This window comes from Dendropsophus ebraccatus, chromosome 3 (assembly GCF_027789765.1).
Source record: "Dendropsophus ebraccatus isolate aDenEbr1 chromosome 3, aDenEbr1.pat, whole genome shotgun sequence".
NCBI classification, from domain to species: Eukaryota; Metazoa; Chordata; class Amphibia; order Anura; family Hylidae; genus Dendropsophus; species Dendropsophus ebraccatus.
Genome location: NC_091456.1, coordinates 182193071 through 182211095, shown reverse-complemented (window position 1 = coordinate 182211095; position 18025 = coordinate 182193071). Strand labels below are relative to the sequence as shown.

Here is an 18025-nt window from a genome sequence, read left to right as displayed (position 1 = left end):
TTATTGTATATTTAAAGATATATAGTATAAAAAATAAAAAGGTGGCATTTTCCATCTGTATTTGTGCTCCTCTAAAAGCTTTGCTTCTCGGGGAATAGGGTTAACCCATATGAATTATAGGGAATCTATGTTCTATGCAGGCTTCATGCATGTGGTAATATCCTGTGCATGAGCCCTAAGCATAAAAACCTGCTATGTGATCTCTGAACATTTATGTACGGTCAAACACATCGTAAAGATGCAGACTTGGGAAAAGTATAGGAATCAATACCTAAACAGGCCATTATGATATATTAACATTTTTTTCTCTCAAATAAAATCTCACCAATAAAACAACATTGTCATGATGGAGCTCCAGACCCCATTGGTGGGCGCGTATGATGAATATACCCCCGGGAGACAACATCTAGTGCAATTCCGACAGCTGTTGCTGCAATACACTACAAGTACAGTATCTCAAGAATAAAATTGCCTGAAGGCGCAATGAATTGGAAAAGAAGTAAATACTTTTTGATTTAAGAGAAAATTAAAAATGTAATAACTTGGCTCCAGGTGCTTTCAATAAAGCATTTTACTTCCTCTATGCCAAATGGGCGGCTATACATTGACACTGTGAGATATAGACGTCCCCCCCGGCTCTCATAGATTCTTAATTTTATCTAGTCTGCAATAAAGCTTTTGCAAAAAATAAAGTATAGGTTAAGGATGCGCTCAGTGTGTTTGCAGACATGCAATGAGCAAAACATCTGGAGAAGGACAGACAAGGGTAAGATGATGATGTTTCCCCAAAATCATAGTTTGAATTTTTCATAGAAATAAGCAGTAATATCAAAGTTGTAGGATAGAATCATTTAATATGAAAAGACGTCTTTTCTATTCCCCTTATTATACAAACATACCATGATTTTATTACATTGATTTTACAACAGCCACAAAGCAAAGCTGCCAACTCTGGAAGATGAAATAAAGAGCCCCCTTGTGGCCAAATTTACATGAATTCAATATAAGATATTAAAACCAATCGAGATTTAGCCATGTTAACTATATTGAGGGTATATTGACGATGTATTTTAATAGAGTGATGAATAAGTCAAGGCATTGGGTATAAAAGATGAAGGCAATGTGATCAGAACAACCAGAAATAAAATAATATAACCGAAACTGAATATGCAATTATAAGGTGTAGAACGAGTGTACCAGAAGCAAATATGCATAATCATTATGTAGACTTGTACAGATGAAGAAGACTTTAGAGTACATTATGATATGCTTGCAGCCTATTTACTAGTCACCTCCACTTAAGTTCATCTGTATACTGTACAACGGTGTTCCCCATTCCTAAACTAAAATCATCATTCTCCGGCAAAGGGGGTTGTAGTTTCATTAAAAAAAAAACAGAGAGCCGCAGGTCTGTGAACCCTGCTGAGGAATATGTAGATATTTCAAACTATAATAGCCCATGAAAGATCAATGTAATTAGTCCCTGTAAATTGGCAAAACTTGGCACTCTTAAAAAGAGCTACTGTTAATAATCTGGAGCACTCTTAGGCTGCGTTTCCACATCCACAGCTTTGTTGCGTTTCTTTGTTTACATAATCAGAGCCTAATTGAATATTTGGCTCTGCAGTTTTGTTTTTATTGACTATCCGTGTTTTGCTATGTGATCGGCTTTACCAGGCTTCATTGCAGATGTTTTTCTTGTCATACACAATCTGATAAAGCCTGGTAATGCTGATCACATGGCAAGTCCCAGGCAATCAATTTAGACAAAACAGCAGAGCCCACATATTCAATTGGCCTTAAATAATATAAATAAAGAAACACAACAAAACTGTATATGTGTCTTAGGCTGTCTAGGTTAAGTTCACCCAGTTTACATGGTCTACAAACTAGACTATAGGCCGTTATTCATCTCCCCCTGTGGTTTTTAGCAGTTTTTGTGTTAATTTAATTGATTTTTTTTTTTTTCAAACACTGCCTTTAAACATACAGGATTGCTAGACATCGGATATCGGTGGCTAAGGAAGTTGGATGCAGACCTAGGGAGTCCAGGAAAACATGTTTTTCAGGACTCCCTTGGGTTGAATCCAACTTCTTCAGCTACTGGTATTCAAAAGCCAAACGTTCAGACTGAAACATGGTAGAGTTGTCCTGATTTCTGATCTCTTTCCATGCATTAATCCAGCCCAATGCAATTATGACAATTACTTCAAACATTTTCCTTTGAGCTGAAGTTCTAATGAGGTCAACAAGCTTAACGGGATCTCTGTTAATATCTATGGTTTTACATTTTTAACTCTTTTTAAATATAAGTTTGACCTTGTTACTTTGGGGAATATAAAAAATATTAACCTTTCGTAACCCTTGCACAGTAACTAAAGGTAAATACCCTCCCCGAACCTTTACTCCATGGGCCCAGCTCAATTGCTTGGTTAAATGTTCTTTAAATGAATTCTAAGTGTTGTTTTCATTGCATCTAAAATTGGCTCCTAATCAAACCGGGCTTTAAATATTTAACCATGTGCTTTAGCTAATCCTATCAGAAAAGTGTATAAGCTGCAGGAGGGTGAGCACGCCGTAGCACTCTTCTGGCAAGGAAATAGCGTCTTTTTTTTTTTGTTGTGTACAGTTTCCAAGCAGCCAAGGCAGGTGAGGTAAGCCTATTTTCCTGTAATGGTTTTATTTATAACCATCGGCTCTTACGTTGTGCACTCTTCAAAACCACCTTGTGTGAATAATTGTGATCGCTTCTACATCAAACCTTTCCCTTGATGTTCCACCTTCTAGACAAGATGTGATTCCTGAGAAATGAAGCCGGGTCTGCCACGCTGCTTTGAAATGGAATTTATTATTATTACTAATGTTATTTTTTTTCTCAAAGGATCTCCTGAATTCCAACAGGTGCGCGCAATTAAATACTATTCATCTAAGAAACTCCGCCATCTGAAATTTACAAAGAAGACGATTCCGGGGATGGGAATGGAGAATTTATTTTTCATGCTTAGAAACCTTGCGTTGATTTATGGCTTAGCTGTATTGAATCATTATGCTGAATTATGGCTGGGAGAATAAGTAGGCAAGAAGGGCAATGGGCATCCAACTAGATAATTTATTAACATAGTATTAATATTAAAGCGACCCTCCGGTTCACTGTAAAATTTTACTATACATGCGGAATGTATAGTTACCATACCTGGCACACATCTTTGCAATCTTGCCGTCGCAGTTCCTTTTATTCCAATTCCACCCTATCACTGCTAAATCATTTAACAGGGAGGAGTGTCCCAGACTACTCAGACACACTATGAAATGGGTTGTCAGAAAATCTCATATCTATTTTACTTATATGAAAGATCACAGTTGGGAATTGAGTGAGCTGCATTGGTAAGATCAAAAACAAGAACACTAGGTAGGTTAACTATATGTTCTACATGTGCAGATGTGTCCTTTATTAAAGGGTTTAACAACGATTAGAAAAAGCACAGCTACTTTCTTGCAAAAAGCAAGCTGCCATTAGATTGTGTGTGATATTACAATTCAGCTCCACTAACATAAATGGAACTGAGCTGCAAAACTACACCAAAATTGGAAACAAGAGTTGTGCTGTTTTAAGAAGAAAGCAGCCATATTTTTGAATGCCTGGATAACCCTTTTAACTTATCACTCAAGTCAACATGTGTGATGTATGTATGAGATGCGTGATGTAAGATTACCAACCTTATAGCATGGTTTGGCAATGCTCTGTAATGGGGTGTGTTTGCACTTTGCTTACGTGTGGACATCAGGTGATTTTTACGTAAATGAAGCATTTCATTGCTCTGATAGTATGTTGTGGTATTGTGTTGAACTAATTTGTTTGGAAATTGGAATCCCTAACTAAATGAAAAGTAAGGGTGGACACATCTGTCTGGAAAGATCCTTAACTAAAGGAAATGTTAGGGTGGACACATCTGTGTTGTGGGATCCTTAGCTAAAAGAAAAGTTAGGGTGGACATATCTGTGTAGTGGAATCGGAGGGCATCTTTCACATATAAGATTTGAGAAAGCTAAGTTTTTTTTACAGCACATAGAAATTCAACATGACCTGTCCATCACTTCTTTGATGGAAGACATTGTCAGGAGCCCCATTAAAGTTAGATAACAAACTTTAAAGGATTGAAATTCTACAAGAAGGACCTTGTTTTATTTCCAATACTAAGACCATTCAAGACCAGACAAGCTAGTATTGAGCGTAAGTATTAAAGATGAATTTAAAAATATATTTAACAAGTATGGCTCTGCCCCTCTGGACCCTCTGGCAGGCACACTATAGTGTATAGCTTTTGATGTGATTGTTTCATGACTAAATATCATTTGATGTTGATCCTGTATCTAGATACTGCTATTATTTAATTGTAATATAGCAACCAAGGTTTTTTTCTTCTCTAAATGTCCTCTTAATGTGTCCAGTACAGGTGAAAAGACCCCAGATCTATTGATCACTCTGTTGCCAATGAACGACAGAATGACCAGCGTCTGCTACTGAATATTTGTGACCACCAGCACTGGTGGGAGAGGGCACCATAACAAGTATGTGATAGCAATATCTAGATATTATAACAGTTTTAAAATATTTCACTTTTAAAAACTTCCATTTTGCATGATCTAGTACAATAATATTTCTTCAAGGGACAAATCCCTTGAGACTCTGTATAATGTTAGGGTTATTTTAACCCTATTACTGATGCATTAGTGTGAGGAATAGGCTGTATCTCTTTATGTCATTAGAGAGATGTTGAGGAATTGGGATGGTGCTCAATGTCCCCGATACCAAGATACACTTACTGATACGGATGCAGAGCACTTTGAAAAGTGATATACAACTGTACAGAGATATGAGCTGACAACTAGGTCACTCTGGCAGCAGTGATTGTTTGGATGTGCTGGATGATGTCTCCTTGTAATTGATTCCCTTGGTAATTCAATGCCCTATGGAGATCTTGGGCTCCAATGAAGTCTTGGTATATTCATGTTGCTCAAAGTGCCTGTATATTTTTTACAGTGCCAGTCAGATTTTTTAAACAAACCAGAAACTTTAACAAATCTTAGAAATGTATCAAAATATAGGTCATGAAAACAATTGATGAACAAGCCACCAGTCGGCGTATGAGTCAACAAAACTTGTTTCAAATGGAAATGACCTCTTTTTTTACGGAGATACGAATCCAACGTCTGCCAAGGCCTAAATATGAGTCACATAGATAATTGCTGGAGACAATGAGATCTACCTTGAAATGAATGTCAATCGTTGACATGAACCATGATGGTGCCTTTTCTGGTATTGACTAAAAAATGGATATTTCTTGAATGTGTTCCATTTATATCAAATTATCATGTTCCCTGTATTAGTAATAGTGTTGAATCTTTAAAGAATATAGCCTTACCTCACTATTGTTACGTCATACTTTGATTTTATGATTTCCAACCAAATCCTAGTTTAGGTTTTAACAAGTAAGTCACATTTGTGTTCACCTCCTGAAGATCAATATATGTCCTGGGACACTGGTCAGTTCATATCAAGGCAAACCTTAAAATACACTATGCACAAGCCCAATTGGACAGAATTGGGGTCACATGCAGTACCAACTCAACGTGGTCGAAGCCATGGATACCTAAACTTATGGCAGTAGAATGGATTTCACACCAATCATGTCAGTGTACAATACTTTATGGCAAGTACACTTTAATGGGCAAAAGGTTGTGGTGAAAACAATGGAGGACGCCAAGAAAACGTCATAAAGACAGCAAATCCTATAGCTAAAATTCAACCAGGATGGGTGTCAAATACATTTTCCAGTAAAAACTAGTCAATTAAAATCTAAACCCTGTTTACAATACATCTTCTAAAACTATGGTTCTTAACCATCGTCAGACGCCGAAGAACATTGTAGTATTTGTATATTTACCCACCAACCTTAATGAATCAGGTTTTTATCTACTCAATTTATCGCCAATTTAAGTGAAAACCAGCTGTATAAGTAAAAAGCGTAGACTGACTTACCCCGGGCAAGGTCTTCTGTTCATGGAGTGCACTCTGAGCTTTCAGGGCAGATTCTCTTTCACAGTATGTAAGAAAGGCGCAGCCTGAAAGAAGGGAACAGATTATATTAGGCTTGGCGTCTAAAAGGAAATCTCTAATTATAAAAACAAAAATATATAAAACTGAAGTAAAGCACAATGCTAAACTATTTTAATACTAGGCTGCAACAATTGATTAAAAGGTCCTATTTATCTTGTACCAGGTTGACTCTGTGTAGGGCACAGGATTATATTATCGAGAAAGGCAGAAAGGAGAAAGGCAGAGAAAGGATTGACAATAGATATTAATGGGGACAAATTTGTTTCCAACCCTCTTGTCACACCATGGTGTTTATAGATGGACAGAGAGGTTTGGTGTTAATTACCTTTGTTTTCCATGACCTTAAGGTTAATGCCCCCATCGTTTTATTTGCTGACAGTGCAGTTTCCCTGCACAACCTCTACCATAAGCAAAAAAAATGAGACCAATTAAGACTGAACCCCATCTTTCTATGGACCCCATAGTAGTCACATACAGTATATAGTATATATGCCCTTGCTGTAAGAGAACATGCTCACAATATTTTCCTATATAATTAATTGGTTATTTATACAGAAGAGCAAATCTTTGCAGCTGATGTTCACAACTCATGGCTATGATTTCAATTTTTAATAATAATAATAATAATAATAATAATAATAATAATAATAATAATAATGCTTCATTTCTAAAGGAGAAGTCCAACGATTTCTAAAAAAATAATGGGGGACATATTAAACTATTAACTCACTATTAAAATCTCCATGTGCCTGCAAAGCGCTGTGTCACAGACTCTGGGACCCCTACAGAAGGTATTGTCCCCCAAGTTTCGATGTCATCACAACTCTGGGGAAAATACCCAACCCAGCTGATAGATTTCCCCATCAGCCTATTAGTGACTGCAATGTCCCGCCCCACTCACTGATTGGCTGAGTGGGCAGTCCATCAATTTGGTCAGGACGTTGCAGCCAAAGGAGATTCTAGAGCCTGGCAGGAGTCCCAGAGCGGTGAGACGGCACTGCAAAGGTACGAGGAAAGGAAATTAGTGATTTTTTTTAATGATTATGTTCCCCCTGCTCCCGCCAGGCTTCTCTTTATAGGGATTGTCCTTGGATTAATATTCATATGTAAATATGATCAATCTGCCAAAATCCCTTGTTACTGCCTTTCTGATGGTGCCCGTTTCCCGCTGCTCAGCACTTCCTGGTCTCAACACAAGTAAGTGGACATTCAGACAATCATTGGCGGCAGCTGTGACCCACCATTGCCTGTGATTGGTTGATTGGGTAGTTTCTCATATCAGGACTAAGACCAGAATATGCTTAGTAGCAGAACAACACACCCAGGGGCAGCTTTCTTAACTTTGTTACCCCAGCCTAAACATCTATATGCACACATTAGTCCTCAGACAACCCCATGAAAGGAAACTGACATCCATAAGTGGCAACAGATACAGTTGTCTGTAAGCATCGGTACCCTATCTTGGTGTTAGGCTCCTTTTAGAGGATGTTTCGATTAAAATGTTGTTGTCCACGATAGCCAGCTATTTTTCAGTGCAAATTTATTTTTACAGTATTAAAGCTTAACTCACAAGTAAATTTACCCAAGGACTATATACAGCAAGTTCTATGCTAAAAAAAAAAATCAATATCTGCAATAATTAAAGAAAAAATAGGATAACTTCCAAAGCCTTCTCCCCGACTGAACCATTATAAAAACGTTATTAACACAATATAAAAAGATAGAAGACATGCAACCACTGCAACCCTGGTCCGCGCTCACAGTCTCTTAAATAAGTGTATAAATAAAGAGTAATTGTCTTCCTTCCACAATATCTGGAGATTCCACACAGTTCCACTAGGCACCCTGATGGAGATTATTTCATTATGTTTCAGTGGTATAAATATTGTTGCTTAATGATGTATACAAGAAGATATATCAAATCTGTAATTAAACTATATTGCCAGCAGAGAAGCATTAGAACACTTTCCTTCGACGATTTCTTGTGTTATATAGACTTGTAACTTTGGGGAAACCATTTAAATATTAACATTGACTAAAAACTCTTGTAAAGTCTTTTTAATGGGCAGGAACTTGGAACATTCATAAAAAAGTAAAATGTTAATGGACGCGGTATTTATGTAGACTAAATAAACTAACAACGACCCTAAAAATCTATTACACAAACCTAAAACCATAGAACCTTGAAGGCTGGAGATGGAATCAATTCTCCACAAAATCGCTGTGCTTTTTATTTCGGAAAAGTTATAGAAAATAGAAGATTTAGGAAGAGTTGTCCGGGGTGAGAAAAAAGGAGTCTCTGCTCTTGTCCATGGGTTGGGTCCGGCATGCCCTTAAAGGGGTATGGCCCTCTTAGACATTTACGGGAAATGTCACAAATGTCTGAAAGATGTGGGACCCTATCATTTTTATGGGAATGATGGAAATTATGTAGAACATTTGGTTTGGTGGCTACCTAATACCGACCACCTCTGCACTGTGACTGAGATCTGAAAACCTCTTTAAGTGGAAGTGCTATACTCAGATATCTCAGGTGGCTTCATAAAGAATTAATAGAGTAGCGGCCCCTCGCCAACCTACAGCTCCATTCAAAGCAAAGTAGTATGGGAACTTTTTAAGAGATCCCTGGAGGGCTCAGAGATTTGGACTCCATGATCTTCTGTGGATAGCATCCTTACTGACCAGTCAATTTTAGGGGATGTAGCCTCTTCACTGCTTACCAGGCAGAGCTCTGTACACTTTTACCTTTCTAAGCTCCATGTCTATAAAACCTTATTGTCCCCCTAGACTTAAATCCAGAGTCCATCCAGGTTATGTGACACAGCCAGAGGAGAACATGCAACATGTACGTCTGGCTCGTTATTGTCTCTATTACAGATTAAAAGTTTTTTTTTGGCACATGCATGGCTTCAAATGTGTCCAATTGTGCCGAAATGTGTATTGACCACGTGTAACTCCCTTTGTTCAAAGGGTGCAACGACAACCATGAACGTTCTCTGTCATGTTCTTTGTGTTCAGTGTGTTATCCATGGTGCTGAAAACTGAGCTGAAGCTGAACACAAAGCAATTTTCTTTGTTGATAACTTTTGAACCTCATTAAATATTGAAAATCGAATTGTGGAAATGAATTTCTGACAAAATTCTGGTCTTATTTGATATGCTTCATGACCACCTTTTTAGTGGAAACATTTGCCCTTGATCCAATATGGCGGATTTCAAGATGCCGGCCATGTGCCTGATCATTATTTACTGGGGTATTCAGATATGTTATTTTTAGTTTTCAAATAAAAGGCTGTACTGAGACTTTTCACTCAGCCTGTAGATATATTCACAAGAAAAATTAAGGAAGGACACATCTGGAATGGAAAGTTAAGACCAGGGGGTGTAACAGCTCAATGCATTTTAGGTAAAAAGCAAATCAAAAATTCAAACAAGGTGGGGGTATTGGTTTCTCAAGGAAAATGAAAGCATCCACTACAAGCGAGGGTCTCCATATATAACTTGGGACTAACACTGCTCGGAAAATGATAAGTTCTAAATAAATAAATCATGATATCGCCAGAGTAAATCGCTATTGAAATTTCAACACTCCATGGTCACATTATACGGTATTAAAAAACCAGCTCGACTCCAGCACTGGACCCTGCTCTCTTCATAAAGGATTTTATTGTATTATTTTAATATCTTACCCACTCGACCACTTAATGCACTTAATTGAATTACCACAATACTTCATTTAATGGGCATTTTATTTGAGCTCCCTATGAATTTCATTAGTAATAATTAATAATTTTAAATTTGTTCTGTTTGGAATGCTTATTCTGGAAGGAGTAAGAAAATATCTTTATTGCACCCCTATGACTTGAGCGGAATCAGTCTTTATCACACTATTGAATTTAAAGGGGTAATCCCATCAACAATTCCTATACTAAAATTCCTGAAGAATTGTTAATAACATTGTTATTTGTGTAGTTGTATGTGGTTTAGCAGACATATATGCCATTTCATCATATATTGCTCCGATGTGTCTTGGAGAGTGCTTTGGACATAATCAGTCTCCTTCCCCCTCTTGCAGCCGATAAGATTAAATATGGTCCCTTTTTACTTCCCCTTCAGAAGTCTTATGAGCCATACTACCATACTACAATCAGGGCTGAGCAAGCTGGAAGCCATGTGACGCGCTCCAGCCAATGAAAAGCCTGCTGGTGCGCATGTGCACCAGCAGCCTTTTCTCTCCCATTCACTTTCCATGAAGACACCGAGGAGGAAGAAGACCCGGACCGCCCCCTGGCTCTGACGTCGTCGTCGCCAGATGGCGGGATAAGAGGACCGAGACGACCGTAATCGGTAATGTATACATTCTTTAACTTCCGGGGGGGGGGGGGGGGACCGGAAAGTGGGGGAAGAGGGCCAGACCGGTTATTTAACCACATTGCAAAGTTATTTAACTTTGTAATGTGTGTTAAATAAGCCCAAAAAAATTTTTTCGTGGGAGTTGTCCTTTTAACACTCAGCTAAGTAGGTAGATAGGGAGAGTGACTGAGCATGTGTATCTTCCAACAGTCAACTCAGTAGGTGGATAGAGAGAACAATTGAGCATGTGTGTCCTCCAGCACTTAACTCAATATGTAGATAGGGAGAGTAATTGAGCATGTGTATCCTCCAGCACTCAACTCAGTAGGTGGATAGGGAGAGTGACTGAGCATGTGTATCCTCCAACCCTCAACTCAGTAGGTGGATAGGGAGAGCAATTGAGCATGTGTGTCCTCCAGCACTCAACTCAGTAGGTGGATAGGGAGAGCAATTGAGCATGTGTGTCCTCCAGCACTCAACTCAATAGGTAGATAGGGAGAGTAATTGAGGATGTGTGTCCTCCAGCACTCAGCTCAGTAGGTGAATAGGGAGAGTGACTGAGTGTGTTTGTCCACCAGCATTCAGCTCAGTAGGTGGACAGGACGAATGAGTGGGCATGTTTTTCCTCCAACACTCAACTCAGTAGGTGGACACACAGATGGCACCAAGATGTGTATGTAAATGTTATAACTGTTTACTGAAACTCCCCCCCCCCCCCAGGTATTATACATGTTTCCACAGGTTTAATTTATTTATTTTTTATTATTTGAGGGGTATATTTTGTTGTAATTATGTAAAATGTCTTTAATCCATTTTGTCTGGTTAAACCTTCTTTTGGTAAACTCAACTTTTGTTTTCCGCAGAAAAAAATTGCAGCCCACAAGTCTCCTTTTGCATCTGTGATGCGTGAATAATATTGACCTGCTCTGACTTTACATCTAAAGGTCATAGATCCCAGGCTAATTACAGTCTTAGCATTGCTTATAGTCTACAACCATGGCTTCCATTTGGTACATATGGAAATACATAGGGGCTGCATACGCTGAACGGTAAGAGGTTTTAAGGAAGCGTAGGAAGGTAAAAAAATTTTTCTTATTCTAGATGCATTGGAGCAAATACATCGATTGCAAAAGCACACACTACTTTTAATTAAAATAAGGAACATTCTCCATTGTAAATATTTGATAGAGAGTCCTTAATACTCCCCAATTAATAATTTTTGCAAGCTCTGTGTTTGCTAGATAGTGGTCAAACAAGTTCAGACAATGACACCTCTGAATCTCCATATACTAATGGAGTTTCCACAATGTCATCCACTAGGAAGTCTGAACTCGCCCCACCAACTCTTCTTTCCACTCTATTTTTACCACAAACTATGGTTTTATCCCCCATATTTACACCTTGAGGTTGTCTATAATATTCTAATTGCTCATAATTGTAGCTATTGATTCACACATAACGAGTTTGCAGCAGATTTCATGATGCGCATATTGCATCAAATCTGCTGCGATATTTGTTACCATTAGAGTCTATAGTTCTACATCCTCACAACTCATTACATTTCGCTGCCAGACTGTAGTGGCAACTTTCTTTAACTATTTCTAGGCCCGGATGGTAAAAATACCATGCTTACACCATGCTTACCTGCTACTGTTCCTCTGGCACGCCCCCGTCTGCTTCTGTGGGTCCCGGCTGTCACTGGCTGTGACGGGACAGTACGGAGCGGGCTGTCAGCGAGTCGGGACCTGGAGAAGCAGATGGCGGCGCGCTGGAGGAATTGGAGCATAGGACATAACAGTACTGGGTATCACAGAGGATTGCACTGGAAATTTTCAGCAATGTGGTATGTAGCCATGTTCCCATACAATATGTAGCCATGTTCCCATACAATATTTTTGGTTAGTATTTTGGAACCAAAACGAGGAGTGGATTGAAAACACAAAAAGGCTATGTTCACACAATGTTGAAATTCAGTGTATGGCCGCCATTTGGTGGCAAAAAATAGCAGTTATATCAAAACAATGGCCGATGTTTTAAAATAACGGCAATCATGACGGACAGTGTGTGAACATAGCCTTTCTGTCTTTCCACTACATTCTTGCAGTAGAATTAAAGTCCGCTGTGAGAATACGGAGTCATTGGCCATAACAGTACCGGGTATCACAGAGGACTTCACTGCGAAACTTTCAGCATGAAATCTTCAGCCATGTGGTATGTGTGAATCTACCCTGGGGCTATGTTCCCGCACAATATTTTTGCTCAATATTTTGGTCAGTATTTTTCAACCAAAACCAGGAGTGGATTAATATCAAAGATGTAATTTTTGCATCCATAAAATTAAGGACATGGTCATTTATTGGGGCAGTTCATGGCAAAAAATTGCAGCCCCTCCCATCAATGATTTCAGCCTTTAAAACTGGTCAAAACCTAAAACGTTGCGTGAACATAGCCTATAGGACTTAGGGAATGCCAGAAAAAAATACATTATACGGCCATGTTCATACAATGTATGAGACCGGTTGTTCTGTGACCCGGACGGGTTATGGAACGACCGGTCTCTGAAAAGACCATCCCGCCCTTTACTGCAGTACCGGCCGGATGAACTTTTTGGCCAAAGTGTTCCGATGCGCTCGCATCCATGCGCGCTCGCATCAGAACTCTCCATAGCACACTATGGAGCGAGCGGCACTGACATGTCAGTTGTTTGCGGCACCTCTTGGGATCAAGGCCGGAGCGTATACTATGTGTATACACTCTGGCCGGGATCCCATAAACAGCAATGCAACGTATGTTCTCGTAATAATCATGGACATTGTACAATGTGATTTCACAAAAATATATGTTGTGTGAACATAGCCTACAATTGTATAAAACTCAAAATATGCCACCAAAAATGTAAAACAAAAGGAAAAAGTATGTGTGAAGAAGGCCTTATGCAACTTTTTTTTTTTCTTCAAAGGTTACTAAGAAGGTGTAACTGTTGAAATCACTTGCAACAAAAGCGTCCAGCTGACAAATCAAACGGAGAAGCGGAGTTACATTTAATTTCAGTGCTAAATCAGGGCCTGAGAGCTCTCCGAGGAACAACAGAAACTGCTCGGTAGCAGAACCATGACTAGTTGATGCAGTTCTAATTAGACAGATCATGCAGCATTGTTAGAGTGATAAACTAGATGGTGTAAAGCTCCTATAACAGCGGCCATATATTATCACTTAGTGTGATGGCACCACTGACAAGGTTGTGCTATAGATTTCCTGGAACGCCAGCTAGATCTGGGGATGTGATTTAGGCCTGAGAGATGGTGCCGCGCGCCACACAGATGAGACAAACTCTTTTGTCATGCATGGTGAGCGAGGTAGAAGAGATTAAAAAAGCAAGCAGTACTAATGACTGTAATTGTAATAAAATGCAAGATTTATTTACACATAACCCGATGTCTGGAAGGCTAGCCGCATCCCCTAGTGTACAGCTCCACATCGAAAGAGCTAGGATGAGATTGGAGCAGGGCAGACGTGGAGGAGCAGATTATTCAATTTAGAGATTGGAGAAAGTAGGAAAATATTTCAATATATCAAAAATTTCAACGATTTCGTGTCCAACGGAAGTTATTACCAGTTTTTTCCCCTTCCTTTTTGTTAACTTTCCAAAAAATTTTAACAAATTGTAATTAAACAAACAGCAAATAAATAAAAAAAAACGATAAATTAATAGAGTAACACCTCTCCACTCTTTAAAGACCACCTCCACTTTCAGACCAGAATTCAGTCCACTATAAATGATGCATTTAGTCCATATTCTTTGGAAAGATCACTCCAGAGAAGACCACATTTCAATGTTTTCAAAGCTATTAAAGGGGTTATTCAGTGAAAATCTTTTTCTTTCAAATGATCTGGTTTCAGAAAGTTATATAGATTTGTAATTTACTTTTAAAAAATCTCACGTCTTCCCATACTTATCAACTGCTGTATATCCTGCAGGAAGTGGTGTATTCTTTCCAGTCTAACACAGTGCTCTCTGCTGCCACCTCTGTCCGTGTCAGGAACTGTCAAACAAATCCCAATAGAAAATCTCTCCTGCTCTGGACAATTCTTGACATGGACAGAGGTGGCAGCAGAGAGCACTGTGTCAGACTGAAAATCCCCCATAGAAAATCTCTCCTGCTCTGGACAATTTCTGACATGGACAGAGATGACAGCAGAGAGCACTGTGTCAGACTGAAAATAAAACAACGTTTCTGGGCATAAATCAACTGATAAGTACAGGAAGACTTGAGATTTTTAAATAGAACTAAATTACAAATCTATATAACTTTCTAACACCAGTTGATTTGAAAGAAAAAGATTTTCACTGGACAACCCCTTTAAGGACACATGGAAGGCTGAAACGGTGTTGAGTGCCAGCAAACTACTCCTTCTTGACAAAGATACAGGAATAGGGCAGGAAACTTAACTTTTGAACTACATGAAGGACACCCTAGATATGGCTCTGCCTGGGTAAACCTTTCTTTTAGTGCAACTGTAAAAGGTAGAGACAGAATTTTACAGAATACAGAAGCAGAATGCATAGATCAGAGCTCGTAAATGTAAGTTTTTATGAATGAGAATAAATATATATATATATATATATATATACACAGTATATATATATATATATATATATATATATATATATACTGTATATATATATATATATATATATATATATATATATATATATATATATACACATACAGTATATATATATATATATATATATATATATATATATATATATATATTTCCCCGGAGAGTCCTCCTGGTGTATTTAAAAAAAAAAAAAAAAGAAAAAACAGTACATGTGTTGTCTGGGATTATAAAAAATAAATTAATAAAATTAAATGGTGTTTTCAGGCACTGTACATTAATGGCCTATCCTCAGGACAGGCCATCAATGTCTGATCAATGGAGTGCTGACACCCAGCAACTCTGTCAATCAGCTGTTAGGGTGAGCCATGGCTGTGGCACATTCATAATGAAGTTGTATGTCACTCTTAGTGTAGCAAAGGCCACAGATTACTGAAACAAAGCTCCTGTCTACCTTTTTCTTATAGTCATACAATAGAGCCAACGGCATCCAACATGTCACCATTCAAGGTTCATGCCCAAGGTAATGACAGCTACATGAACTCCTAGAAAGATGTGAAGTCCTTATTGATGGGCTTGTAGGATAGCATTTTGGGGATTTGGTTACTGCTTTAAAATGTGAAAATTTTTACTAAATTATTGTATTGCCCCCAAAAGTTATACAACTCACCAATATACACTTATTACTGGATAAAATTGTAATGTCACTTCCTGGATAACATAGTGATGTCACTTCCTGGATAAAATGGTAATGTCACTTCCTGGATAAAATGGTGATATCACGCCCCGACTCCCAGAGCTGTGCGGGCTGTGGTTGCTGGAGAGGATGATGACAGAAGAATGCTCAGTGTCCCTCCAGTGCCTTGTGTCCCTCAGCGTTCCCCTGTCATCATCCTCTCTAGCAGCCACAGCCCGCACAGCTCTGGGAGTCGGGCCGTGACATCACCATGTTATCCAGGAAGTGACATCACCATGTTATCCAGGAAGTGACATCACCATGTTATCCAGGAAGTGACATCACCATGTTATCTAGGAAGTGAAGCCTTGACGCAGTAGTAAGTGCGGTTGAAAAAAGCACTTTATTAGCATTTCCCGTAATAAGTGTATATTGGGGATTTGTATAACTTTTGTGGGGCAATATAATACTTTAATAAAAACAAATTGACGGACTTCTCTAATGACGTTTAAACCACCCGAGGTTACTATAAACCATCACTATTAGAGTTGAGCGAATCTCGAGGAGACTATGGATGTATCCATGTTTTTCAGGCAGCATTAGGTTCGCTTAGCTCTAGTCACCATGTATATCCTCTTACTGGGCTTGCTGTCAAACCAATATCATTCATTCTTTAATTATTCCATTCGAAGGTCCATAACTTTTTTACCTTTTCAATGGTATAGCCATAAAAGGGCTTGTTTTTGCCAGGGCAAATGGTACTTTTTAATGGTTCCATTTTGGTGGTCATCAACTGCACAGCACAGCTGTATACCATCACGTACCATGGCAGGCCTAGAGGCTTAAAGAAACCCTCCCTTCTACGATGGAAACAGTTTCCCTACATAGAGCGGTCATGCTTTGACCACAGCATGTTAGGGGTTAAACTGGCCAAATAAGCATGTAAAAAGATGTAAAAAGGCGTCAGCTTAGCCTAAGGCCCACTAGTGACTGCCATAAGACAGTAGAGACAACTCCTCCACTCCAAATCACAGGTTTCAGACGCAGATCCAACGAAAAGGTATCAGATGAGATAACCATTTATTGAAGACACAATGCGTTTCCAAACCGATCCAGCTTCTTTATCAAGTGTCACATGCACTTATTAATGTAGATTGTGGTGCTATTGATTGAAAGCTGAATCGGCTTCGAAAAGCATTGTGTCTTTAATAAACTGTTATACTTTCATCTGCTTCCTTTTTGTTGGATCTGCACCTGAAGCATGTGATTTGGAGTGGAGTTGATTCTAAATTCGAGGATCCTTATGATTCCATGGTAGTGGCCGCAATCTATTACCTGCATGTGTTGCCGAGGGTTGTGTCTCCCAGACAGGTGAGAGTTCACCCACCCTCGGAGTATCCATTGATTCACGCTATGGAGCACTGTTCCCTTTTTCTTTTTCATAAGACACAGACAGCTTGTCCCTAAGGGGATATTTTATTTTAGGATATTTTCAAGCCAAATTTGACAAATTTAAAGGGGTTATTCAGCGGTACAAAAACATGGCCACTTTTGCACCACTGCAGTTTGGGTGGGGTTCTGAAACTCAGTTCCATTGAAGTAAATGGAGCTCAATTGAAAACCGCACCTGGACTGGAGACAAGAGTGGAGAAAAAAGTGGCCATCTACTGGATAACCCTTTAAAAGCCAAAACCAGGTTGAAGCCAAATGTTATGGTGGCCAATGGTTGGTAAAAGTAGTCAGATCTTGTAAAAAATACCACAAGGGGGCTGTTTTTTTTTGTTTTTTTTTTGAGGGGTGGGAGCAGAAGAACCCAACATTTTGTTTTTATTTCTGTGTAAATGGTCGTATTTTACTACCAGAGCTTCGGATAAAGTGCATTGAGATTAATTTTTTAAGTGTTAATTAGAAGGATATTGCAAACCTGGACCATTGTTTGCTGAACTATAGTCTGACATTTACTCCTGTCTTATAATAACCTACTAGTGATTTATTAAACCGATAGTCGATGTGCAGCTGTGCCTTGCCATTAACCCTTCTGCTCTTCGGGTGGCAGGTGAAAAAATAAAAGAAATCAAGATAATTTAGCAATATGTCCGGCCAATCACTTAAACTTGATTTGTCAAGCTGTCTGTTTTACTCGGAAAACCCTCATAATTACACGAGCTTTTTGCACCAACCCATCATGCCAGCCTGTCAGTCATATTTTATGGCATTCTTCCTCTCTTTCAGGTCTTCAATCACATAAGCTCAGC

The 18025-nt window shown here is 38.8% G+C and overlaps 1 protein-coding gene across 11 annotated transcripts in view; it reads right to left on the bottom strand.

Annotated features, from left to right (window-relative positions):
* The window catches only part of CELF4 (CUGBP Elav-like family member 4), a 911277-nt gene that overhangs the window by 744953 nt on the left and 148299 nt on the right, over positions 1–18025 (bottom strand). For all 11 annotated transcript variants that reach the window (XM_069963253.1, XM_069963252.1, XM_069963255.1 and 8 more), the window contains exon 2: positions 6041–6123. In XM_069963253.1, the coding sequence (XP_069819354.1) occupies positions 6041–6123 (83 nt within the window). The remainder of the gene's footprint in view (positions 1–6040; positions 6124–18025) is intronic.